Source organism: Dermacentor albipictus, chromosome 1 (genome assembly GCF_038994185.2).
Source record: "Dermacentor albipictus isolate Rhodes 1998 colony chromosome 1, USDA_Dalb.pri_finalv2, whole genome shotgun sequence".
Taxonomy (NCBI): domain Eukaryota; kingdom Metazoa; phylum Arthropoda; class Arachnida; order Ixodida; family Ixodidae; genus Dermacentor; species Dermacentor albipictus.
The window spans coordinates 342337456-342363471 of NC_091821.1; the positions used below are offsets into that span (position 1 = coordinate 342337456).

General features: G+C 48.9%; 1 protein-coding gene across 3 annotated transcripts in view; it reads left to right on the top strand.

Annotated features, from left to right (window-relative positions):
* Positions 1-20446, top strand: part of Elk (Eag-like K[+] channel) — a 195264-nt gene extending 174818 nt beyond the window's left edge. For all 3 annotated transcript variants that reach the window (XM_065439513.1, XM_065439460.1, XM_065439380.1), the window contains exons 10-15: positions 1453-1660; positions 3248-3430; positions 10282-10731; positions 12523-12746; positions 14457-14784; positions 16761-20446. In XM_065439513.1, the coding sequence (XP_065295585.1) occupies positions 1453-1660; positions 3248-3430; positions 10282-10731; positions 12523-12746; positions 14457-14784; positions 16761-17446 (2079 nt within the window). In that variant the 3' untranslated portion in view covers positions 17447-20446. The remainder of the gene's footprint in view (positions 1-1452; positions 1661-3247; positions 3431-10281; positions 10732-12522; positions 12747-14456; positions 14785-16760) is intronic.
* Positions 20447-26016: the final 5570 nt, after the last annotated feature.

Genomic DNA, 26016 nt, shown 5'->3' on the forward strand with positions numbered 1-26016 from the left:
GTTTTCCAAGTAGATTATGTGAACCGCAAGAGGAACACTTCGACGGGAGCGACGTGCTGTTGAAATCCCCGCAAACCCATGTTTCATCGCAACAATCCGTGTGAGAATAGCGAATCCAAACATAAAGGCTACAGTCTGTGGAAGAACGAAATTCTTACAGCACCGAAAGAACGGATTACGTGGATTTCAGCGTTCTTTTTTTTTTCACATTTCCCAAGACGACTTTCCTTAATTGAACTCCACCTTTCTTGCCGCTTCATCACACCTTTTTTTTTTTTTTTCTGGCCATGCGGGACCATTACGTATTTAGCGGGCGAATGTATAATGCGCAGTTGAAGCACTTTCGATTGAGTCTCCGGCGTTCGTTGCTGTCTCTTCGCAAGCAACTGGTAGGAAGCGTTAAAAAATGTACAAGTGTCACAACATCCTATAAACGAGTCTGATGCTAGCAGCCTGTGCAAACGGCGGCACTATAATTAGTTCGAGTCGCTCTCGGAGATTAAGCTGCATGTCTTGGCACAATTGGTGCCTCTCTCACGCTGAGCACTTTCTATTCTCGAGCTTAATCGAGAGGAGGTCGCCCTGTGACGAGGCTTAAGCAACGCAGCCAACGGTGTCTTTGCTGTGCGGATTGTTAGCGATTAAAGCCCCGGCGGTACATACGATAATCGGGAATTACGTCCCGCCATGCCCAAACAATTCAAGAGGGGGGGGGGGGGGGGGGGGACACTTAGCTGAAGGTTGCAGAAAGATAACGGTCGACGAAGCTATGGTAGTTCTTTGGAAGGTAGCTTACCTGCGTGGTGTCTCATTATCCCAGGCGAATGGAATAAGTAAATTATCTTGCTTCTTTTTTCAGAGCGTTTGATGTGGAGACATTAAGGTTTTGTATATCTCAGTTTTGTAGCAAGGGAAAGAAAAACTGAAAAGAAAGACAGAATGATGGGTGCATGCATTGTGCCCATCGCAGAGACATACAGAACTGAAGGGTTTACAAACCAACCGACCAATCAGTTGTTTCACTAGTATCAACAGCTTTTGCCCTTGGTTTTAAATGTTCACCGCTCCAGCGAATGGCTCTTGTGAAGGTGTTCTGCAATGATGCAATGCATTATAAGCCCAGACACAATATAGCCTTTTCGATATGGCAATAGTTTTCCCTGGCAAAGAATGTGTCGATCACTCACCAGATACATTAATTAAATTTAAGAAGTACGCTTATAAACTTGGAATATTTAAACTATCTCATCAATGCATAGCCTCGAACTTCCTGCAGTCAGACGGTGCTCGAGCATGTCATCTCGCTCCCCTGCTCGAATATTAATGAACTTCAGCATATACAGCGCCCGCGTGTCCGCAATTAGCCACTTTCACCTGCTGACCAACAAGCTGCGTGCTCGCTTCACACAGATGCGTTAATAGAGTACTCGTTGTCCCGGCTTATCTCTGCAGGACAACCAGATGTACCTACACCTACTGAAACTGACGCGGCTGCTGCGACTTGCGCGGCTGCTGCAGAAGATGGACCGATACTCGCAGTACAGCGTGGTGGTCCTCACACTGCTCATGCTCATGTTCACACTCGTCTCGCACTGGCTCGCATGCATATGGTTTGTCATCGCCGTCCAGGAGATGGAGTCATACCCAAACAACAACATCAGTGAGTACCGCTGTTATGTCATCAGTGCCACGTTTCCATCGCCTCCAATATGATGATTGCTGTAGTCCCAAAACGTAGAAAAAAAAATAAATCCCTTCCTCTGCACGTTCTTCCATGCTGTTAGATTTATCTCTGGTGTTACAGTGATGTCTCTCAATGGGATAGTCCAGCTGCATTGAACACGCGCTGTACAGGGATCAAGACACTTATCTAAACGCGCTCCTGATGGCCAGAGCAGCTGCCAGAGCATTAGGGTATTCAACAGTGCGAGAGGAGACATGTGGTTAATGTCGCCAGAGTAGCCCGTATAACATCTCTCCTGCGTTCTAGACAAGTGTCTTGACCTCCGTTCACCACGTGCTCTCGGCAGCAAGCGTGTATATTAACTCTACATTTCAGTTCAGAACAAGAACACGCAACGGATGCCATGCGCAGTACCATGCTTAGGCTCGCTCGTAATTCTCAAATTATTGACTCTGATTTACCATGATTTGAGATGCTTGATTGAATAATTTGCCACGATTTACTACGGCCAAACTTTTTCGTGAAGGGCTTTCGAAACCGACAGCTTCGTGCCAGAGGTACAGTGAGCTGGGGTTGCATCAGCCCGTGCTCTGATATTTTCTTACCGCAGTCCTGGAATCGGCAATCGGTTATATAATGAAGCCCACCAGTGTAATTCTACTTGAAGCCTGGCGCAGTGTGAGAATACCGAATATAGCACTGTCTTGCACTGCCTCACGCAGTGCACAGATATCACACGTAATGTTATACCCAAAGTGCCGTAAAAGAAACAACACTTTTCGCCACAAACTGGCCAAAAGAAGCAGCGCGGGTGATCATCACAAAGAGTCAGCAACTTAGTTTCAACTTCTACTTGAGTATAAAATCGTTCGTGCAGTCAACTTTGCAGCCATTTCTCGCAACAAAGTACCCTGTGATGCCGCAGAGACAACTTCCAAATGAATAAGAAAATACCCCGTAAACTAAGAAGAACATAACCATTAAAACGCTCTGTACTTACGCTCATAATTTCGAACAATTATTCCGTGTCTCTAGCTCGTGCAAGGTTGGAGCTCGTCGAGACACTTCGCGCATTGCCGTTTCTCCCATCCTTACGTTACATTCCTCGGTGCAAACCTTCACCTCTGCGCGAAACTGTGCTCTCTCTCTATCTCATCTGTCTCTCTTTCTTCGTCCCCATACCCAATTCCACCAGTGCAGGGTAGCAAACCCTACGTGCGCCTGTTTGACCTCCCTGCCTTTCCTATCTTCTGTTGCTCTCTCTCTCTATCTCTCTTCTCTACACAAGCGCGCTCCCTTCACCGCAGGACGCGCAACCATTTCACCCCTATTTCAGTGTGACAAACCAGATCGCAAACTTGGTTATTCTCTCCACCTTCATTTCCTCTCTCTCTCTCTCTCTCTCTCTCTCTCTCTCTCTCTCTCTCTCTCTCTCTCTCTCTCTCCTCCACACTCTCATTTATTACCGACATTGTGCTTTTGAAATAGCAGGCAGCGAGAAATTATAGTCAAAGGAAACCGATATTTCCGCCTCGACTCAACCGCTTCGCACGGCTGACGCAGGTTGGTTGAACCAGCTTTCCATGAAGTTGCAATACGACGTGCTGCGACCCCTCGACATGGCCGCCACGTACATCACGGCGCTCTACTTCACCACCAGCTCGCTCACCAGCGTGGGCTTCGGGAACGTAGCGGCCAACACAAACGCCGAGAAGGTGTTCTCCATCCTGACCATGCTCATAGGAGGTGAGTGCATTCACAACCCATTGCGCTTAGAGAAACGAACAGTGGTTGTGTCACGGAGGAGACGAGTCCGTTTACACGTGTATTCCTGGCCTCTATTTTTTTATTCTTTCTAAACTGTGCTCTTTATTATCTGCGTACTTCGCACCCAGCGTGAACATATCTATTTAGATGCCTAGCAACGATTTTACTTGCATTTCTTTCTTTTATTGACTTGAGTAAGTTTATTTCAAACTTACTCAAGAAAAACGAACACCCAGAAGAGACAAAGCCACAGCGCGCTTTGCTGCAACCGCCCACCGATTGGTGTAGTCTGACACTAAATATCGGCACTGCTTTTGAATCATTGCTAAAAAAAAGAGCTGCGCTTAAACAGATATAGAGAAGGACGCATAGCAAAAATTTCAAGAGACCCGAAGATTTTCGCGAAGTACGCATTTATGCACTGCAGCTTGACTGAAAGAGTTGCAACTGTACTGAAGGCACTGGGCAGTGGGCATGGTGCTGGTGTGCAGGTGCAAAAGAAGAAGACGACGAGAAGTGCTTGCTTCCGTGTTACGATACAGCGCCGACCTGTTTTAAGCCTAGCGCTACAATCTATAACTAGTGACCCTTCTGCTCGGTGAACACCCCCGTTGCATTTGGTGGAGCTGCTGGGTTTCTCTTCTACATCCTGGAACTCCGCAGCCGAACGCTACCACCAGCTGTTGCAATGGATGAACCAGGACCGTCCCAGGCTGCTGCTCCCGTGCCCCCCACCATCGTCTGTTCTGGCGTGATCCGGCAGCGCGATCCGGCTATATTTAGCGGCACAGACGACCACGACGTGGAAGACTGGCTCGCCGAATATGACCGTGTAAGCGCGTATAATAAGTGGGACGACCGCGCCAAGCTCACGAATGTCATCTTTTACTTGACTGACGTGGCCAACCTATGGTTCCGCAACCATGAAGCCGATTTTATCACCTGGTCGGCTTTCACGGCAACTTTGGCAGAGGTCTTCGGCCGTCCCGCCGTTCGCCGGCTTCGCGCTGAGCAGCGCTTGCGTGGTCGAGCTCAACGCCAGGACGAGACCTTCACCAGTTATATTGAAGACGTCCTCTCGCTATGCAAGCGCGTGAACTCATCTATGGACGAAGCTGACAAGATTAAGCACGTCATGAAAGGTATCGACGACCATGCCTTCCAGATGCTCGTCGCGAAGAGTCTGCGAACGATTGCCGAAGTCATACAGCTATGTCAGCAGTACGATGAGCTGCGCAAGCAGCGTGCATCAACACGCGCTGCTCAGCAGGACACCACGGATCTATCTCCGTTGGATTTTGGCCGCGATGCTGCCGACATCTCTGCTTTGTTGCCGGAGATAAAGCAGTTCATCCGTCAGGAAGTTGCCCGCCAACTCTCTCTGGCGAACAGCACACCCGTGCCGTCGACAACCTTGGCTCCTTCACTTCGCCACGTCATCCAGACCCAAGTTGCCGCGGCGCTGCCATCTGCCCCTCCTCCGCAGCCAGCAGCTGGGCCGCTAACGTACGCTGACGTCGTCGCCCGGCCTTACGCTCCTCCGGTTTCTGATGCCTACCGGGCCACTGGCACCTTCCATGTGCCGCCGCCGCCACCTTCACGCCCGATGGTCGTCCCTTACTCGGCCGCTGGAGCCCCTGTCGTCAACCCGTGGCGTACATCCGACAACCGGCCAATATGCTATTTCTGCCATTTTCCGGGCCACGTAGCACGATTTTGCCGTCGCAGCCCCCGTTTACCTGACAGTGGCGGCGCCTCAAGCTACAGGCCTGCTCGACTTCCGCGTCAGGACCCATCTAGCCTTCCTCCGGACTGATCTTACAGTCGCCTCCCTTTCGATGCCCGTCGGTCACCTTCCCCACGTCGCCGATCCATTTCCCCGATGGTTCGCCGACCCAGCCCAGCCCGAGAGGAAAACTAACAGTCGCAGTTCCAGAGGCAAGAACTGCGTTTACGTCGAACATTTCAAGGCCTCATTCTAACCCGGCGAACGAAATTGAACTGTCCGTAGACGGCGTCACCGTACACGCGCTTATCGACACCGGAGCCGCCGTTTCTATTATTAGTGAGAAGCTTTGCCGCCATTTGAACAAAGTGACCATTCCCCTTACCTCTCTTTCTCTGCGTACGGCAACCTCGCATCGCATTCAGCCTTCAGCGTCGTGCACAGCACGGGTTGTCATTCGAAACGTTATGTATGTTATAGAATTTGTCATCCTATCTCGGTCGTCACACGACGTTATTCTTGGATGGAACTTCCTATCTCTCAATCAAGCACTTATCGACTGCGCTCGTGCCGAACTTACATTATCAGTGCCGTGCTTCGACCCTGACGACCATTCTTCTCCTAAAGTTGTTGCCGCCTCCGACATCGATATCGCACCTTTCTCCGCCGCTCTGGTTCCTGTGTCATGTAACTCTGCTGCAAACTCATCTGTTCTGTTTACACCGTCGGCCACTTGTGCGCGCCGCCGGAACTTTCTGCTTCCGTTTGCTGTCGTCACTTTTTGCGACGGTTCAGCTGCCCTTTACGTGTGCAATCCGTCCGCCTGCCCATCATCCCTACTCCGCGGCGAGTGCCTGGGTACCGCTGAAGCTTTCGACAGCGTTCTCCCGGCCACCACGTTTGGTGATTCGGCATCACTTCCGATTTGTTCCGTCACTCCTCCGGCCGCGACTGATGCCCCTGTAGACGTCTTCGCTCGTGCCGTCGACGCGGAACTCACACCTGCGCAGCACACAGAAATTATCACGCTCCTCCAACGCTTTCGCTCCTCATTCGACATTGACCAACCATTCTTGGGCCGAGCGTCCGCAGTCGTTCACCGTATCGACACCGGTCCACAAACACCATTGCGCCAGCGTCCGTATCGTGTGTCGGCTGCTGAACGCCGTATCATCGACCAGCACGTTGAAGACATGCTGGAGCGTGGCATCATCCAGCCCTCTAACAGTCCCTGGGCATCTCCGGTTGTCCTCGTTAAAAAAAAAGATGGCTCCATTCGGTTCTGCGTCGACTATCGCCGCCTTAACCGAATAACGCGCAAAGATGTCTATCCTCTGCCGCGCATCGACGATGCCTTGGACTGTCTGCAGGGCGCGGAATTCTTTTCCTCGCTAGATTTGCGCTCCGGGTACTGGCAAGTGCCAATGGCAGAGGCCGATCGTCAAAAGACGGCCTTCGTAACGCCTGATGGGCTATATGAATTTACTGTCATGCCGTTCGGTCTCTGCAACGCGCCTGCCACTTTCGAGCGAATGATGGACACCATTCTTCGAGGGCTGAAGTGGAAAACGTGCCTCTGCTACTTGGATGACATTGTGGTTTTTTCCACCGACTTTGCGTCGCACCTCAACCGCCTCGAGCAAGTACTTGCGTTCCTCTCCACTGCAGGACTGCAACTAAATTTGAAGAAATGCCACTTCGGCGCTCGTACGCTTACTATTCTCGGCCATGTAGTGTCAAAAGACGGTATCCTTCCGGACCCCACAAAACTTAGCGCCGTATCCGAGTTCCCTCAACCAACCACCATGAAAGAGCTTCGCAGCTTCATTGGCCTGTGCTCATATTTCCGACGCTTCATCCGTAACTTCGCCTCTATCATTGCCCCCTTGACGCAGCTTCTTACCGGCAGTTCTGACCTATCAGCCTGGTCCTCGGCATGCGACGACGCATTCCAAGAACTGCGACGCGTTCTCACCTCGCCTCCAGTACTGCGACACTTTGATCCCTCTGCTCCAACTGAGATCCATACGGACGCTAGTGGTGTCGGGCTCGGCGCTGTTCTTGCACAACGCAAGGATGGCTTCGAAGAGTACGTCGTCGCGTATGCCAGCCGCACCCTTACCAAAGCCGAGGCGAACTACTCGGTTACTGAAAAAGAATGTCTGGCCATCATTTGGGCTATCGGCAAATTCCGTCCTTATGTGTACGGGCGTCCATTTGACATCGTGACCGACCATCATGCCCTATGCTGGTTATCTTCTCTAAAAGATCCAACTGGTCGGCTTGCCCGTTGGGCATTGCGCCTACAAGAATACGACATCCGCGTTGTTTATCGCTCAGGCCGAAAGCATTCAGACGCAGACGCTCTATCCCGGTCACCCCTGCCCTCTGGTCCTGTCCGCTCGCCTATTTATACCTGCGGTGCCTTCGCCCTCAACATTTCCGACATGCCATCAGAGCAGCGCAAAGACCCATGGATCTCTTCGCTTATCGACTTCCTGTCCAGCCACTCGCCAGCACCGACCTCTCGGACGCTTCGTCGCCAAGCCACGCACTTCATCATTCGAGATAACCTGCTGTACCGCCGCAACTACAATTCCAGCGGTCGTAAGTGGTTGCTTGTTATACCCCGACACCTCCGCTCCGACATCTGCGCCACGTTCCACGACGACCCACAATGCGGCCACGCTTGTGTATTAAAGACATACTCTCGCCTCCAGCTTCGGTACTACTGGCGCGGTATGTACCGTTTCGTTCGCCAGTATGTCCGGTCATGCCACCTATGCCAACGACGCAAGACGCCACCTCAACATGCCACCGGCCCCTTGCAACCTTTACCATGCCCCGCGCGCGCGTTCGACCGCGTCGGCATTGTCTTATACGGTCCGCTTCCCAACACTCCAAGCGGCAACCGCTGGGTTATTGTTGCTATCGACCACCTCACGCGGTACGCTGAAACTTCAGCCCTAGCATCTGCCACAGCAAAAGACGTCGCCAGTTTTATCCTTCAAAACCTGATTTTACGCCATGGAGCACCTCGCGAATTACTGAGCGCCCGCGGTCGCGTTTTCCTCTCAGACGTCATTGCAGCATTGCTAAAGGAGTGTCGCATCATTCACCGCACTACCACAGCATATCATCCACAAACTAACGGGATGACAGAACGTTTCAACCGCACCCTTGGTGACATGATGGCCATGTATGCTTCATCTGACCACTCGAATTGGGATCGCATTCTACCTTTCGTCACCTACGCCTACAATACCGCCACGCAAAGCACCACTGGGTTTTCCCCTTTCTTTGTCCTTTACGGACACGAACCTTCATGCACTATGGACACTATTCTACCTTACCGGCCAGATGCTTCGGAGTGGACGACTGTTTCTAGAGCGGCTGCTTACGCCGAAGAATGTCGCCAGCTCGCTCGTTCGTTCATATCCCAGGACCAGTGGCGCCAAAAGCTTCGCCACGATTCATCCACTACGGCTACGTGCTTTGCGCCTGGCTCGCTGGTCTGGTTGTGGGTGCCCTCTACTCCTCCAGGCCTTTCCTCCAAGCTGCTCTCCAAGTACCACGGTCCTTATCGGGTACTAAAACAAACATCCGCGGTCAACTACCTCATCGAGCCAACGGAAGCGCCTTCCGACCAGCGTCGTCGGGGCCAGGAAATTGTCCACGTCTCCCGGCTCAAGCAGTGCCATGACCCCCCTGTGTTCCCCTGTCCTTAGGTCGCCAGGATGCCTACTCTTTCGGTGGGGAGTGATTGTACTGAAGGCACTGGGCAGTGGGCATGGTGCTGGTGTGCAGGTGCAAAAGAAGAAGACGACGAGAAGTGCTTGCTTCCGTGTTACGATACAGCGCCGACCTGTTTTAAGCCTAGCGCTACAATCTATAACTAGTGACCCTTCTGCTCGGTGAACACCCCCGTTGCACAACAAATAAATATTTCTTTTTTATCTTTCACGAAGGCGGAACGTCTGGTCCTATGTTCAGCTGCACCTACATAAGCCGGTGTAAACCCGTGCATGCAAAGACGTGTGTATGTAGCATGATACACGGCATTTGAAAGACGCGCCGCGCAACTGGGCTCACGGAAAAGACGCTGTGCAACCAATCTGGTTTTCTAGTTATCTGTGCGGAAACAGCGCAATAAATCGCTCAATTCATGAACCAACCACTCCAGAGGCGTACGCTTCTGCAGTTCATTTCTAGTTATGGTACGTAAACTGTCGATAGAGCTGATTCTCGCGTGAATGCATACGTGGCATAAACGATACTGGTGGGGTGCAAACGAACAAGAATAAATAAAGCGAGGGTGTTGCGCGTTCAGGCAAACGTAGGTGCATAATCTCAGGCTTCTCTCGGCGGTCAGTATTGCATTCGAATGCCTCACCCACAACTTCGTGGCAACTGCGTGTAAGATAGTGAACTCGACAAAGTCCAGTTAGCATCCTTGCCACTTTTTTACAGCGACGCTGTTAAGGGCTACTTTCCCAACTATCGTGTCCGCGTGTAGAAAAAAAATCCCGAAGGTAGTGCAATGCCGCGCCGAACCGCGGCGGAGGTGACGCAGGCATTAAGCACTCCCCATACTTGGGCCGATCCAGAAGGTAATGTAATACCGGGCCGACCCGCGACGGAGGTGAAGCAGGCGTTAAGCACTCCCCATACGATGGCCGATCCCGAAGATAGTGCAATGCCGGGCCGACCCGCGACAGACGTGCAGTTCGCCATTAAGGGGCCCACACACACAGATTCACTGGTCATCCTTCTTCACAGAGTGGAAGGGCACTGAGTTCTTTTTTAACCTCTCGCACTCTCTATTCACTTACCATAAACGAGCTGCGATACTTAGCGCGAGACATGTCAGTACTGCAGCAATGTTTAATTAAAACTAAAGAGCTTAACAGAGCTACAGTTCTGGCATGCTGTGACATGTTAGCGTCGTGATATACGTGTGAAACAAAGAGAGCAATGGGCTGTCTATATAGTCATCGCGACAAAAGCACCAAAGGTATTCGAAGTTCTTTTCAGTACACCGAATGTGTGAGGAACACGAGAAACGAGAAGCCGACATGTCTTGCTTTTTTCCCAAACGCCGCAGCGCTGATGCACGCCGTGGTGTTTGGGAACGTGACGGCCATCATCCAGCGCATGTACGCGCGGCGGTCGCTGTACCAGACCAAGCTGCGGGACCTGAAGGACTTCTTCCGGCTCCATCAGCTCCCCAAGCAGCTGCGGCAGCGCATGATGGACTTCTTCCAGACCACCTGGTCGCTCAACAACGGCATCGACCCGAGCGACGTACTCCGCGAATTCCCCGACGAGCTACTCGGCGACGTGTCCATGCACCTGCACAAGGAGATCCTCTCGCTGCCCATCTTCGAGCCGGCGCCGCAGGGGTGCCTCAAGCTCCTCTCGCGACACGTGCGCAGCAACTTCTGCGCACCCGGCGAGTACCTGGTGCACAAGGGGGACGCCCTCTCCTACATACACCTCGTCTGCAACGGTTCCATGGAGGTGCTCCAGGAGAGCATGGTCGTCGCCATCTTAGGTACGTTCTGCCGGGATATCTTGAAGGGACACTGAGGAGGAGGAGGAGTAAGTTATATTAGTAAACTACACTTCTACAATAGCAATATCTTGAAGGGACACCGAAGAGGAATAGTAAGTTAAATTAGTAAATTACACTTCTGCAAGAGCAAAACGTCCGCGATTGGACAGAGAGCTTCGTAAGCCAGACGCAGAAACGAAGGACGGATGGCGAAGTTCCCGCGCCAGTTAGTCGTGACGTCACAGATTTTGGCGCAGTTTACTCGGGTATGTTTAACTATCTTCCGGCTTGGAAGCACTACACTGCATTCAATATGGAACCAAAGAATCAACCTAGCATTTTTTTTATTACGTTGCCGGCGCAAGTACGGCTCAAGTACGAGAAAGTATTGTCCGTTGTAGTGACGGGTTTAAGAAACAGACAGCACCAGCACCCTGAACACTGCAACTGTGAGTCAAGAAAGCTAACGCTTTATGGGGTGAACTTGTGCGCAGAAAAACAAGTGACGCTAAATGCACAACCACAGCGGCGAGCGGTGCCGTCGATCGTCAAAACTTGCAAGATCCATATGAGTCAAACGCGTCTGCTGTATGTACATGAATCATCGCATGTTACAGCGTAATCGCTGATGCTCTACTAAATAAGTTACAGAATACAGAACGCTGTTAGCGACGCGCATGCAATTTTGTTAGACAAGGTTCGCTTGCTATAGAATAGGCGACCACATTTGAGAAAGTTCCGATACATGAACACGCGTAGTTCTAGCAAACGGTATAGACGGTGAAAAGTGATCAGCGAAAAACACAACCAATCTATACGCGGGTCAGTGTAGTTTGAAATCGATGGCGTTGCACGGACATACCGCCTCTGAAGTATCAGCGCAAAGTTCGAGCCAGAACTGCGTCCTTCATTTTCCCTTGTAATGAACTTTTTCCGTCAGGGGAATTAAAATAGATTTAGGGAAAAATACTTTACCAGTATTAAATAATTCAATGTTTCTCTTTCCATTCCTTTTAGTACTGCACTGCGTCATTAGTTAACATCAGCACCTTTGTACCTTACGTTAAGTGTGCGCGTCACTGCATAGTTCTATAAAGATGGCTGTGCACAACCCGTCGTCGCGGTGATTCGTTCATTGCAATGTTCATTGTGCTTATAATACTGATGTGACAACTAGAGTAGCAAAGATACTTACCAAACTAAACCTGTTTACCAAACACAAGAATGAGTGCCTGAAGTGCTACATAAACTAGAAGAAAGGGGGTTAACTGAGGGGCCCGATTTTTATAATCATATCATAAGAAGCCAACAAACAATGACACCAAGGACAACATAGGGTAAGTTACTTGTGCTTACTAATAGAAATAATTTATCATTTCTTTAATTCAATTATTAAGTACACTTAATTTCCCCTATGTTGTCCTTGGTGTCATTCTCTGTTGGCTTCTTATGATATGAAGGGCTACATGTCTGATACAGTGTAGCAACCAAACTGGAACCCATTTTAGTACGTCTTGGATATATTTTATGCCTCTTACATAACGCCTGCTTCGCTGCTTTCCTGCGTACCAATCTGACTTTGATCTTCATTGTGTGTGTGGGTCTTTTTTTTTTTTGCATACGCCCAAGCCACACTCTGAAGTATGTCAGCGTCTTCCTACGCGTGTGCCGCATCTGTATATTAACGAGCGACTGTCTCCACATTGTAGGGTAGCCAACCGTGCTCAGTCCTCAGTCGTTCGTAAGGGTTCGCTGTTGTTTTTACATGAAATTGCATGCTGTGTTGCGCAGGCAAGGGGGACCTTGTGGGCAGCGACATTTCATTGACGGCCGGTACGGAGACCGTCATGAAGTCAAGCAGCGACGTCAAGGCCCTGACCTACTGCGACCTCAAGTGCCTTTTCATCCCGGGCCTGCTCGAAGTGCTCAAGCTATACCCGGAGTTCGCGGAAAGCTTCTGCCACGACATCGTGCACGACCTCACCTACAACCTGAGGGAAGGCTACGAGAACGAGGTAAGCCACCTCGCTGCTTCTCCTCCTATATATTGCCTTTCACGTAAGAGTAATATGAGTTCCCGATTAGTATTCCAGAATTTCCTTCCTTTCATTGACTCCCGTATGGAGAGGAAGTGGATGCCACGCTCCCTCTCTTCGAGTATTACGATTAAAACTCCCTGGAACAATAGTACTGATTCCAGAAACGCTCATGTCCTTTAACGAAATGCGGTATTCTATTGGGTCAGGGAGAAGAGGTGACTCGCGCCTTTCAGCGTCTTTTTCTTTCTCACAGAGGCAATCTTGAGGGTAACACGCAAGAACGAGCTACTGCAGAGCTCTGGAACAATGAGGAGAAAGACACTGTATTCACTTTGCATGTCAAAGGAAATGGACTTGCTGTCGATGTGATTTTCGCGCTTTTCCTTTTTGCGTGTCACAAAAGCTTCATGAGTAGGAGCAGCAGAGTTATCATCCTAAAGCGGGTCGTGTATTTTGTACTTCAATAAAAGAATTACACATATTACTTGCTTGCTTTTTGCACAACATGGACACTTGCCCCTGATTTATTCATTGAGTTTCCCTGTCCCTAAGCGATTCATAAGGATGTGCTGACAGAATACTTTAGCGTACATTACTACATACGCCCGTGATTAAGTGAACACGAACCACGAGCCCACCAAGAAATCTCAATTTATTCGTAATTGAGACGCACAAGCCGCAATTCACGAGTGCCTTGGAAAGTTCGCAATGCCAAGTTTGGACTGTACTCTCGCCAACTTAAAGCTGCATTCATAGGTGGAGAAGAAAATCAGTTTTATCGTAAAATTCTTGGCCATATTGCCCAGGAAAGTACGTTACACAGAGTGTGTGACCAACGGATGAAGAACTATAGCACAAGACAGGACCAGTTCTGTGTTCTCGTTCTCCATATGTGCTCATGCGTTCTGTGTAACATACGTGATTATGTCCTGAAGCAAGATCGCGGCTATGAGAGCCGCCGGTAGCGGAGGGCTCCCGACTAATATTGGCGACCTGGTAATCTTTAATAACGTGAGTCTAATGAAAATGTTAGTGCTTTTCGCATTCCATTTCCATTGAATGCGGTCGCTCCGGTCGCGATGGAAACCCTCGGCATCGTGCTCACCAATAGTACTCGTCTTGCACCCGCAAAGCCACCACGTTGTGTGCAATACATGCTTCTTAGCATGCCTTCTCTCGTCTTACTTGGCGTAGGCCAGACGCTCTAGATATGTGTTGACCCTCTAATGCCCAGCTCATTATTTATGTGTGGCTTAGTTCGATAGCTGCGAATTCTTGCTCAAGCACGGGAAATGTAACTCTTAACCTATAGCGGTGTTTTTCACACGCCGAAATAAGTTTCAGTTGTGCTTAGTTTAGAAACCCGAGTCGTCTAATTATTTAATTGCTGTACCATTTAAGTTCGCGCTCAACTAAGAATCCACTGCGGGTTTGTTTTTTTTTACAAATAAAAATGAGTAAGTTGCGTTAATCTTCCTTGGCGCACAGCTGTGTTCGAACATCACAGGTGTATAAAGTGCACATTTGTATACTGTTTCTGCAATTGGTACTACGCATGAACGGATCGCTTCATACAACACCCTCGTTACTTATACAGAGCCTCACGCTAGGTTTATCGCCAGCGAAACGTCTTCGGCATCCTCTTAAAAAAGAAAAGAGAGAATGTTCCTCTACTTCTCGACGCAGGCGGAAGAAACGAACGGCGTGTGCTCGCTAACCCTGCCGTCGATATCGGAGGACGACGAGGAGACGGGCAGCGACGAGACGGCGCCGGGCTCTCCGGTGTCCAACGGCCAGGAGGCCGGCGCCAAGCTCAAGGAGGACTCGTGGGAGCCGCCCGCGACCACCGTGCCCGGACGCACGCCTGCGCCGCCGGCGCCTCCGGTGCCCGCGGCCGGCCGCACCGAAGCTGCGCCCTTCGCCCGGCGCACCTCGGCCCTCGGCTCGCCCTTCCGGACGCCCACGTCCGTGGCCATGGAAAAGCTGCGACCCGTCGCCACATTGCCGCATCTAGGTTCGTATCACAGCGACAAGAGAGAGAGAGGGAAGGGAAGACGGAAAGGCAGGGAGATTAACCAGACTGAGTCCAGTTTGCTACCCTACACGTGGGGAGGGGAATGGGGAGTGAAAGAGGAAGAGAGAGAACCTAGTGTAGGATGTCTATAGTCGGGCACTCAAGTCTGTTGACCTCAGGTAGCGAAAAAGCGCTCTAACTGCTTTCTGGGCCAATGAACTGTGAGGCCAGGCTCCCAAGATCTTCGCTTCCGTAAATGGCCTGTCATCCAGTCTATTTAAGGCACACTGGAGAGTCTCACGTTGATTATCGAAGCGAGAACAGAGGCACAGAAGGTGACTGATGGTCTCTTCACACTTGCACTTAGCGCACATTGGTGAATCCGCCATTCCAATACGATAACTGTAGGAGTTGGTGAATGCTACTCCTACCCACAGCCGACACAGCAGTGTTGCGTCGGCGATAAGAACTTTATTAGTGTCTTGAGGAACTTGAATGGGGGGCACCAAAGGCTCCCCAATCAAGTTGGTGGCTCCACCCACGACGGGACAGGGAGGTGGTGACTCTCCGCGATGTCGCGGGCCCTCTGGACGGCCTGTAGTAGGTTGGTGAAATCCGAGCAAGGCGTCCCACTTGGATTTGTATTTAAGGTCGAAGCCCGCGTTGTACGGGCACAGCCGGAGCATGTGGTCGAAAGAGCAGCATGCGTGACCCCATTTGGAGCACGACTGCGGGAAGTTGGGGCCTATCCAACTAAGCGCTCTGAGGGTGAGGTAGGCTCTCGTCTGTAGAAGACTGAAAGTAACGGCCTGATCCCTGTTCAGTTTCGGGCTGGGGGGGAAGGAATTTCCTCCTGCTGTGTCTTTAATGCGGTGTAATTTCGTGAAAGGTGTTTATTAGTTTTCATACACTCAATAGCCCGAAGGCTTTACATTTAGAAGGAACACCAACAGATATGAATATTAGCGGCTGTCTGACATTCTTAGACTTAGATGGATTAGGCGGAGTTAGTGGTGGCTGATGACCACGTCGGTGGGCTAGTACCATCTTATGCGACAGTATTGGCTTGTTGCTTCCGCCGGGTAGCTTGTAAATTCTTCTGTCGCTTGTAACGATTTTGAGGTCTTCCTTGCGTTGGCAGATATCTGTTTTTTTCCGCAAAATGGTCGTCTTCATTACCATCATCGTATTTTATTATGCCGTCAGGACGAAGGCCTTCCCAGGTCGTGCGACAGTCATCGTCATCATATGCCTGCAAATTTGCCAATGTCACCGCACACCACCCGATACCCTTCCTTCCTCACCTGCGTTTATTTTCCCTTTTCACCCATCCTGTTATTAGTTTTTATCTCCTCTTCGCATTGCACAACTATCCCGAGTCCCACATCTTCATCTTAATCTCAACTAAAATGTCAGCTACACCCGCTTGCTAGAGTCCACACTGAACTCTTCCGGCCACTTAAACTTACACCAGCAAAAGATGGTCACAGGTACATTTCAAATGATTTATTCATTGAATAAGTGATTAACTTAATAATTGGTTATTTAATAAAACGCGAAGCCTTCTTTTTTATTGAAATGAAAATAAAGGAAAGAGACGATAGTCCCCTTATAATGGTGACGGCTACTCCTTTTCGCATAGCGTAAACAACAATATCAAAAGTAAATCTAAGAAAATGAAAAGGAACCACATAATAGGGTAAGAAATCCAGTCATATACACCCATGAACATATCCCTATAAAAGTCAAATGCAAGTTGCAGCACGATGAGTTTGTAAACAAAGTCACAAATACGCAAGCGGCTGTGATGTAGGCTGAGATGAACATATAAACAGATGAGGAGTTAAAGTCAAAATAATGCACGCACAGAATACAAAAAAAGTATAATACGCAACATCATCTGTGTTGCATACTGTGTCGGCGCTGCACAAATTATCACTCGTCCGTTGATGCGTGTGCCCGTCTCCCACTCGCAGGCCGCTCCGTGGAGCTGTTCGAGCTTCGCGACGAGATGGAGCAGCTCCGGGGCAGCGTGGAGCGGCTCGACGCGCAGCTCAAGAGCGTCTCCCAAGACGTGGGCGGCCTGACGCAGGAGCTGCGCGCCAGCGCCCGTCTCCTTCAGCAGCTGTGCAGCGGGTGCGCACAGCTGGCGACGCGGTCGCCCGGCACGCCGCCCGGAGGCGTCAAGCTGCCGCCGACGCAGCAACAGCAGCAGCAGCAGCAGCATCAGACGCCGCTGGGGTCACCCAACGGCCTGCTGCAGAGCCCGCCGCCGTTCGGCTCGACGACGCCGCAGTCTCAGCTGCGCGTGTCGCATCAGGGCTCCCAGACGGACTGCAGCCTTCTGGAAGAGATGCTCATCAAGATGGCCGACTCGGGCTCGCCTCCCCCGAACTCGGGCTACTCCTCGGGCTCGTCCAACGAGGAGAGGGTCAAGTTCATCATCGGGCATCCGTCGCCGCGCCGCTGCATCGCTTCGTCGTCAGAGGACAGTGCCCTGCTCAGTGTGTCCAGGGACCACCTCGTGCCGTCGGCCACTCTGTCCTCGCGCTCTTGGCAAGTGTCCACCGAGTTCTCGGAGGTGCCGGCGTCGCCCGGGAGGTCCGACCACGTCATCGATGTGGAAGAATCCCTGCGCCGGAGGCTCTCGACGGAACTGTAACCAGTGTATGCGATCGCACAGCTGTCCTTCGCCACCCGTCCAGCTCTAGTCAGTGAGGAACCGCGCCTTCGTGGCGGCCCCGACAGCTCGCGCGGACCCTCTCTCAGACGAGTCTGACTGGCTTGTATTGTTTCTCGAGAGATTCTGTCGGGGAAACAATCAACCGGACCACACTCGAAGAAGATCTCAGCGCTGCATAGCGCAGGACCTGTAGCACCCTTGTGGGCTGCGGTATAACTTTTTTTAGTAAGCGGCGTTGCTTTAACCTTAGATGCAGACCACGCGCCTTGCGCTTCGTTCCAGTTCCAGCAAGAGAAAAGAGTGCGACATCGCACGAGTTTCATGGCATCGCGGAGTTTTCGCGACGTTCAGCCCCGCCGCACTTGCTAGTACCAGGCCAACAGCTCATCTCCAAGAGCATCACTGCTGCTTCCCGCAAGAGACCAAAGCGATGCTATTGCGCATTTGCAATTAGTTGCTCGGCGCCACCAAAACTTTCACTGACATGACGTCTTCTGTCTTCATTTTTTATCATTGCAACATTGCTGGTACAGCTCAGGCACGCCGAAGTAGGGTGCGCCGATGCGCAGTCTCTGTTCTGTGCTGCAGCCAGCGAAGGCGCTTCACCCTCGTTCCAGTATTAACAGCGCACTTGCTCATTTCGTCGCACGGCGAACAACTGCGTCACGATCGCGATGGCAAGACCGGAGCGCCTAGGCCCCTCAAGTCCCCGCGGTGACTTCAGTGTTCGTGTGTGCTCTGTGCGTCTCAAGAGCGGCCGACCCCTCCGCAGGGAACTCCTCGAACGCTTGCTTTGCTTTACGCTGCGATCAAGGCTGCTTCCGTCGCTGACTTTTCTGCGTAGAGCATCGCACCCACGCTGCGCTTCGGGCTGCGTAGGGCACGGGCCCCGTGTTCGAGGTCCTCGCCTGCCTGCGCCTACGCTGTGTAGACTGCTGCGAACTTCCCCGCTCCATGCATGGCCCTGCTGTAAATAACCTCAACAGAGTTGCAGAGGGAAGGAGATATTGGACACAAGTGACTTCCACGGACTTGCCTACTTCGTTCTATTCACCCTGTGTCTGTCGTAGCAGCAGGTTTCCAGTCTTCTTTCGCATATGCAGCTGAGCGAAATTATCGGGTAAGCCGGCATGTAACGCTGGCAGTCAGCAATATACTGGGTCGGTCACAGAAGAAGCGTCGTTTTTTGTAATATGCAAATCAAGTGCTCTTTTTTTTTTCTTCCCTCCTTTTGTGCTACGCTCGTGTGTTTTTGCAAATACCTGCTGTTGTACCCGCTTTCTTTGACATCGTCACGTTTGGCACACATGGCTTGACAATTTTTTTTTCAGTAATCATATCTGTAAAACGAAGGTTTGACGACACCCCCGGACTGTTAGGTGGCTGTATTTAAGTAGCAATGACAATGCGGCAACAAAACGCGGAAACGGCGCCAATATAAAAAAATGGTGAATAGAATGAAGAGTTTTTGCTTTCCGACGTGGCACCTTTGTTGGTACTTGGTTTCTGACCTCAGAAATATCGTTTATACCAACAAAGCAGAATTGAAAGTGGTCGCACACATGAACATACATTTCACAATTGAACCGAACAGCCCGTGATGTCTGAAAACGGCTAAGCTCAAAGAAGCAGTAGTTCAGCAATTCGTCCAGAATTTCCCGCTAGTACTGCCAGCCGCTGCAAATATTGAGGAAAACTTCAGATTCCCCCATAATCTTAGCGAAGAACCTTTGGCCCACTACGCACGTCATATCTTGAGCGCGGTAGATGATTACACATAACACGTGCTGTTAATTAGACCATACGACGCACCACCGGACCTAGTTGCGATGATGGACTCTGATGAGGATAGCTGAAGAAAGCGTGATCACTGAAAATGAGTATCTCCTGGATATTCGAAATGTTGCCCATCGAAAAGAATTCACTGAACGAAAAGGGATAAGTCGCAGTGTATGTGGGCAAAGCATTCAATAATAGATTTCAAAGCAATGTCTCACGCAACATCTGCTTCGTGTCTATGCTTGCGTGTACGACCTATGTTTCTAAAGTGCCCAGGGCATCGTCCATTACCATGAACACTAACATGTAGTTCCAACGTGAATATGCAAACGTATATGTTCCAGCGCAAAATAACAAAAGTGAATTCTTCCTCCTAATGCTTGCGGTACGGAGCCATCATGTCACGAATTTCAAAATACATCCAACAGAAACGCGGGATATCTGAATGAGAATGCGCCTCTGAACTTCAGAAATCTAATAACCGAACACCTCACATCTATTACTACATCTTCCCATATCACTAATTCCTCGAGCATGTGTTATTCTTCGGTCACTTTCAAACTGTACTCCGCCTGTTTACACAACAAAAGGCACATTCCTCTAGCAGTTCCTTTTGTTTTCAATGTGTACGTTTAAAGGTTCTAACTTCGATATGTTTCCCAATATAGAACATTTAGGTGGATGCACAGATGGAATAGTGTTATTTTGCCCTCACGGTTACGGTTCCCTCATTGTCATAACCTCACGGTTATGAAAATGAACTATTCGCTGTTTACGTATTAGGTATTATGTTCATAACGCAGGAGTACACAACGGCGTTTCTCACAATGCTGACTAGCTAGTACCGCATTGTTTATGATACAAGGTGCAATATAATACAAGATTTAGAATTTGTTTCTTGCAATGAAAGGAATGCTCGCTTATTCACACGAATTCTGCCCAATCAGAGACATCAAGATATATTATTTTGAGACATCAAAGCAACAAACTGCAAAACAACGAGCACTAAGCTTTCTTTAATTCCACTCACTCACTTCCCTCCCTTCTCCTCTCCCTTCCCCTCGCCCCGCTTTCCAACCCTGTTCTCTTTCATGTTCACTCTAACAACATACTTTTATATGGTGGAACAATGTGTGAGTTAACCAATTCAGACCTATCGTCACTACATGGAATAAAATTTTACCTTCGGTTGCTCCGCGATGCAGGTCGTCGTGTTTTGCAGAACATGTAGCTGCCAGATGACGTTTCGTAATCGAAGAAGCGGAACTTAAATTTATATTGCACTTAAGAGGGAAGGTTCAGCTCGGTTGCTCCTATCAAAATGCATGTGAAAGGAGAATTCGTTTTTCTCGACAACCACTGCTACACATTTGACGAGGTGTGTTGCATTTGAAACAAAACTTAAAATCTAGTGACTGTTGGTTTCGAATTTTCGTTTTAGGACGTCAATTTGTTATAAGAAATTCGCGAAAACTGCAAATTCTTAAAAAATAATGTTATCAAGTTTACAACTCTAATTCAGCAATGAATAATGATATAACAATTCTGTTAATTGCATCTAGTAGTACATCTAAAGCGGACAAAATTGATGTGTTACACATGAATACCAAAAAAGTTTAGTAATATGGAAATACAGCTTTTGCACAGCCCTTGTACATAACGTCACAAATTCAAGTAAGACATAAAAGGACATATCTCATTGGTCCGCTTTGAATGGTCTAATGGATGCCGTTTACAGAATTGGTATATCTGTTCTTCATGCAGAGCTATTAGTTTGCAATTGTCGTGCTTCTGTTTCTTTTTTTCGAACTTTCAAATTTTTGCAAACTTCTTTAGCCAAATTCCGGCCCTAAATCAAATTCCGCTTCCAACGGGCACCAGAATTTAGCTTTCTCTCTCAAATGCAACAAATTCCATTTAAATCAGTCCGGGTGTTATCTCAGAAAAACGTTTTTTGCGTTTTACATGTACTTGAATAGGCCGCGTCAGAGTTAGGCCCGAGCTAAGGCTTCCTCTTAAGTACTGTTTTGTAGTTTGTATTCAGGAATCTGCATTATTTAGCATTACGACTTCACGAGCGCGCTCATGCTAGCCGCGATGGCAAATTGCAGGGTTGCCTCTGTGGGTATACGGCAAGCGAAAGTAGATTTTGTTTGCCATCATTGCTTCTCAACAGATCGTACAGGACTAACTACACAGACTCTTCACGATACAGTACATACGAGCAACAACAAAACCATACATAACTCACGTAGTCAATCATGATTGCAATGCACCATTCCACTTCGCCACAGTGAATCTTCAAACCTAAGTTATCCTTGGTTACACCTTTACAACCTCGGTTACGCCTTTAGAAATATAGTACATCAAACGTTTTCTCGCAGATAGTCACAACATTTGATGAAGCAGCTGGTGTCTGACCTTCATTTCGGATCTCAAAAAGTTAAAAAAAAACTCATAATAAACAACACAGTCGTTGTCCTTCATACAATGCCACGCACTGTCTTCAAAACGGGCATTCCTGTTCAGATGTAAAATGCTGTATTTGCGCTTGGTTCACTTTGGCGAGAGAGATGTATTCCTTAATGACAAGAAACATCACGCAGCACGGAATCGTGTCTGTAAACGAATGTACCTCGTTAATAGCGGCAGCACATACCACCGTGGTGCACTGATAGACAATCAACCTTGAACGCGAGGTGGTATAAAAAAAATCATTTCAAAATAAAGTAAATGCTCAGCACGCGAGAGACTGACGACATTAAATAAGTTCTGTCCGGTCGCTTTGCTTCTTTAATTAAACTGAAGAGAGCTTTAGCTTAGCAGTATCTTGGACCACACGAAAAGAAATATATAGTGCGTTGCAAAAGTTTCAAAGCTACTGCACGGGTAGCGAAAGCAACCGATTTCGACTCAAAGCTCATAGAGTGAAGAAAATGGCGTTCTTCATATACCTATTTGCTTTACTTCCGTTTTTATTCCATAGACAGTCAGTAAGCATAATATGAGATACAAGGTCATAAATATCATGTAAGTGCGCAAACTGCATATAAACAGTCTGTGGCACTACGCTTTTAATAAGGTATTGTACACAGGATGTATATAAGGTGCCTTGGAGTCTGGATGCATTGTGCATCAAACAAAAGTATTTCCACAAGAAGAATAAAGCGCCTTTAAAAATAGCGATAGGCAAAGTTTGCTTGTGTGAGTGGACAGCTCCAGTCCCGTACGTAGTGGGCTCGAAACTTTCGGCAAACACTGCACGTGATAAGAAATGAAGGGCTGGCCTTTTCAGATCATCGGGCCTCTTGTTGACGTCACAAATCCAGGTCGATCTCAGACGCGGTTATTTAACTAGCTTTGTCATGGTAGGCAAATGATAACCATACTAAACTCGCCGACTACTTTTCGTGGCTATGTAGGGAAACCTACGGAAAAAATTAAATTGTGGAGATTTACGTGCCAAAACCACTTTCTGATTACGAGGCACGCCATAGTGGAGGACTCCGGAAATTTCGACCACCTGGGGTTCTTTGACGTGCACCTAAATCTAAGTACATGGGTTTTTTCGCATTTCGCCCCCATCGAAACCTACGGAGGCAAAGCGCTCACAAGTGATGAAAGCGCTTCTGAAAAGAGCCCCGCGTTTTTAATTCATGTTAGTTTACGGTGGGGAAGAAAAAACATAAGCACCTTATTAGTAACCGCTAGACAAGACAGAAGACACCACTTAGTGTAAAGGTTTACTTATTTTGCGGCTTTTCCCTGCCGCGCCTGGGGATACGCAAAACCATCGCACGCGTAAGCTACGTCGATTCGACGTCTGTTCCGAGCAACCAGAAGCACTGTAAACGTTGCCGGACTACTTGGTGCGGTAACACATGTGCAGCAGCCACGCACCTGTAGCTTCCCCTTCATAGCCACAGAAAGTTGTCCGCGAGTTTAGCGGCTTCTAAACGCAGAACATGAAACAGAACGTGAGTCAACTCGCAGTGCAGCTTTCGCAGATACGTTGGCGCCTAAACAGCCATGCGCTTTGAGTTTACTAGCAACATTTCAGTGTTTGTTTTGTTCCCTGGGAGCTGCAATTTTCCCGACATGTGCATCAACACTGTGACGACTTGATCGAAACAGACTTCTGCTAAAGGAATACAACATTCTTCCACTTTTCCCCTCCACGCCTTCTATTCACACCTCCTACTCTAAGGTTGACGGCAAACATATTATGCGCAGCTTGTTCTCAAAACCGCTATCCTTATCCCTGTGCATTCTGATCGCTTCAACTTAGATGAAACTACTTTTCCCTTTTGCCGAAGACGATACAACACGGTGTAGTGTCATGCGCAGATGCACAGCTTGGTAAAGTGCTTGTGACAGTGTGCGTAAGGGTAGGCAAGTAGCTGCTATGAAGTCATGTATTTTCCTGAAGATAGTGTCTTTCCTATCTGCACTTGCGCCGTATCTCGGCGGTTTCAGGTGCAACGTACAATAAAGCAAAACCCCCGGAGTAACCTCTCGCGAACGAGAAGCTACCGAATGAATTTGGATTCTTGAAACATAGAATGCGCTTTCTGTCTACGTGCAGTCGCGGTCATGGCCTTTCTTTCGGCAAAGCTTAGTACCTCGTTAATGATCTTTACAATGTGCGTGAAAGTGTGAGGCCGCCTTGTCGAATACGTGACGTGCGCGAGGTGTGCAACGCGTCTCAACAACGGTGCACGGTCAGTGACACCCGCAATAAAACGTTGTTCGGTTTTCAAGCTCAGCTACAAGCCTCACTGTAGAGCTCTCCTGAGACGACCCTAAACGATGTCATTAGGCGACATGTGGTGTGATACAAAGAGATGTGTAAAAAGAAACCTGTATACTTAAGCGCACGCTGACGGAGTACGTACAGAGACACATATACATGCTATATCTGATACGAGTGGCAAGAGTTGAAGACCTGCGTGCCTACATGTTGGAAAGTGTTGGAATGCTGCAAGTGCTGTGCGTGATTGTCATGACAAAACGTGAAATGTTCTTGCTTATACTCATGCTTTTCGCTTGGTCACGATTTCACAACCTGTCCGACGTTTTATCTCTAGATCTTTATTTTCAACAACCGTCCTATCATACCTTCTTTCCCTCTGTACATAGACCGTCCGTTTTTCCTCGTCACTTATGTACAACTCTAAAGATATCCATACAGCCCTCACGATGCACGTTCGAGAGCACATTTTCTTTTATTTTATTTTTTTCTCTTGACTATTCCATTTTGTGTTACCGTTTCCTCTTTGTTCTTCTCCTTCTTCATCCTACTCTTTCATGACGAACGAGCGGCGCGGGAGGAGCACCACATTGCAGAGGATTTGTACGCGTCGGTTTATCTTGCGAATAAAACGTTCGACAAACTGCTGTGCTTTCTTGTCGGCCGTCTCTTGCCATTTGGTGTGCTTCCATGTGCGCGTGCGTGCTTCCATGTGCGCGTGCGTGCGTGCGTGCGTGCGTGCGTGCGTGCGTGCGTGCGTGCGTGCGTGCGTGCGTGCGTGCATACGTGAGTGAGTGAGTGAGTGAGTGAGTGAGTGAGTGAGTGAGTGAGTGAGTGAGTGAGTGAGTGAGTGAGTGAGTGAGTGAGTGAGTGAGTGAGTGAGTGAGTGAGTGAGTGAGTGAGTGAGTGAGTGAGTGAGAGAGTGAGCGAGCGAGCAGTGAGTGAATGGCGAGTGAGTGAGTGAGCAATTAGTGAATAATGATTGAGTAAGTGAGTGAGAAGTGAGTGAGCAGTGAGTGAGTGAATAGCCAGCATGACTACTGAAGACTCAGTCGAAACGTCAGCAGTCATGCAGGCATTAAGGAATCGGGTGTAGACGTCCGTATGTAAAAATACTGAAAGATATCTATAGCGGCTCCGCAGCCACCGTAGTCCTCCATAAAGAAAGCAACAAAATTCCAGTAAAGAAGGGCGTCAGGCAGAGAGATACGATCTCTTCAATGCTATTCACAGCGTGTTTACAGGAGGCGTTCAGAGACCTGGATTGGGAAGAATTGGGGATAAGACTTAATAGAGAATACCTTAGTAACTTGCGATTCGCTGATGATATTGACTTGCTTAGTAACTCAGGGGACAAATTGCAATGCATGCTCACTGACCTGGATAGGCAAAGCAGAAGGGCAGCAGAAAAATTAATCTGCAGAAAACTAAAGTAATGTTTAACAGTCTCGGAAGAGAACAGCAGTTTACGATAGGTAGCGAGGCACTGGAAGTGGTAAGGGAATACATCTACTTAGGGCTGGTAGTAACCGCGGATCCGGATCATGAGAGTGAAATAATCAGAAGAATAAGAATGGGCTGGGGTGCATTTTGGTAGGCATTCTCAGATGATGAACAGCAGGTTGCCATTATCCCTCAAGAGAAAAGTGCATAACAGTTGTGTCTTACCAGTACTCACCTACGGGACAGAAACCTGGAGGCTTACGAAACTGCTTCTACTTAAATTGAGAACGACGCAACAAGCTATGGAAAGAAGAATGATGGGTGTAAGGTTAGGGGGATAACAAGAGAGCAGATTGGGTGAGGGAACAAACGCGAGTTAATGACACCTTAGTTCAAATCAAGAAAAAGAAATAGGCATGGGCAATGCATGTAATGTGGAGGGAAGATAACCGGTGGTCATTAAGGGTTGCGGACTGGATTCCAAGAGAAGAGAAGCGTAGCAGGGGGCTGCAGAAAGTTAGGTGGCCGGGTGAGATTAAGAAGTTTGCAGAGACATGGCCACCACAATTAGCATATA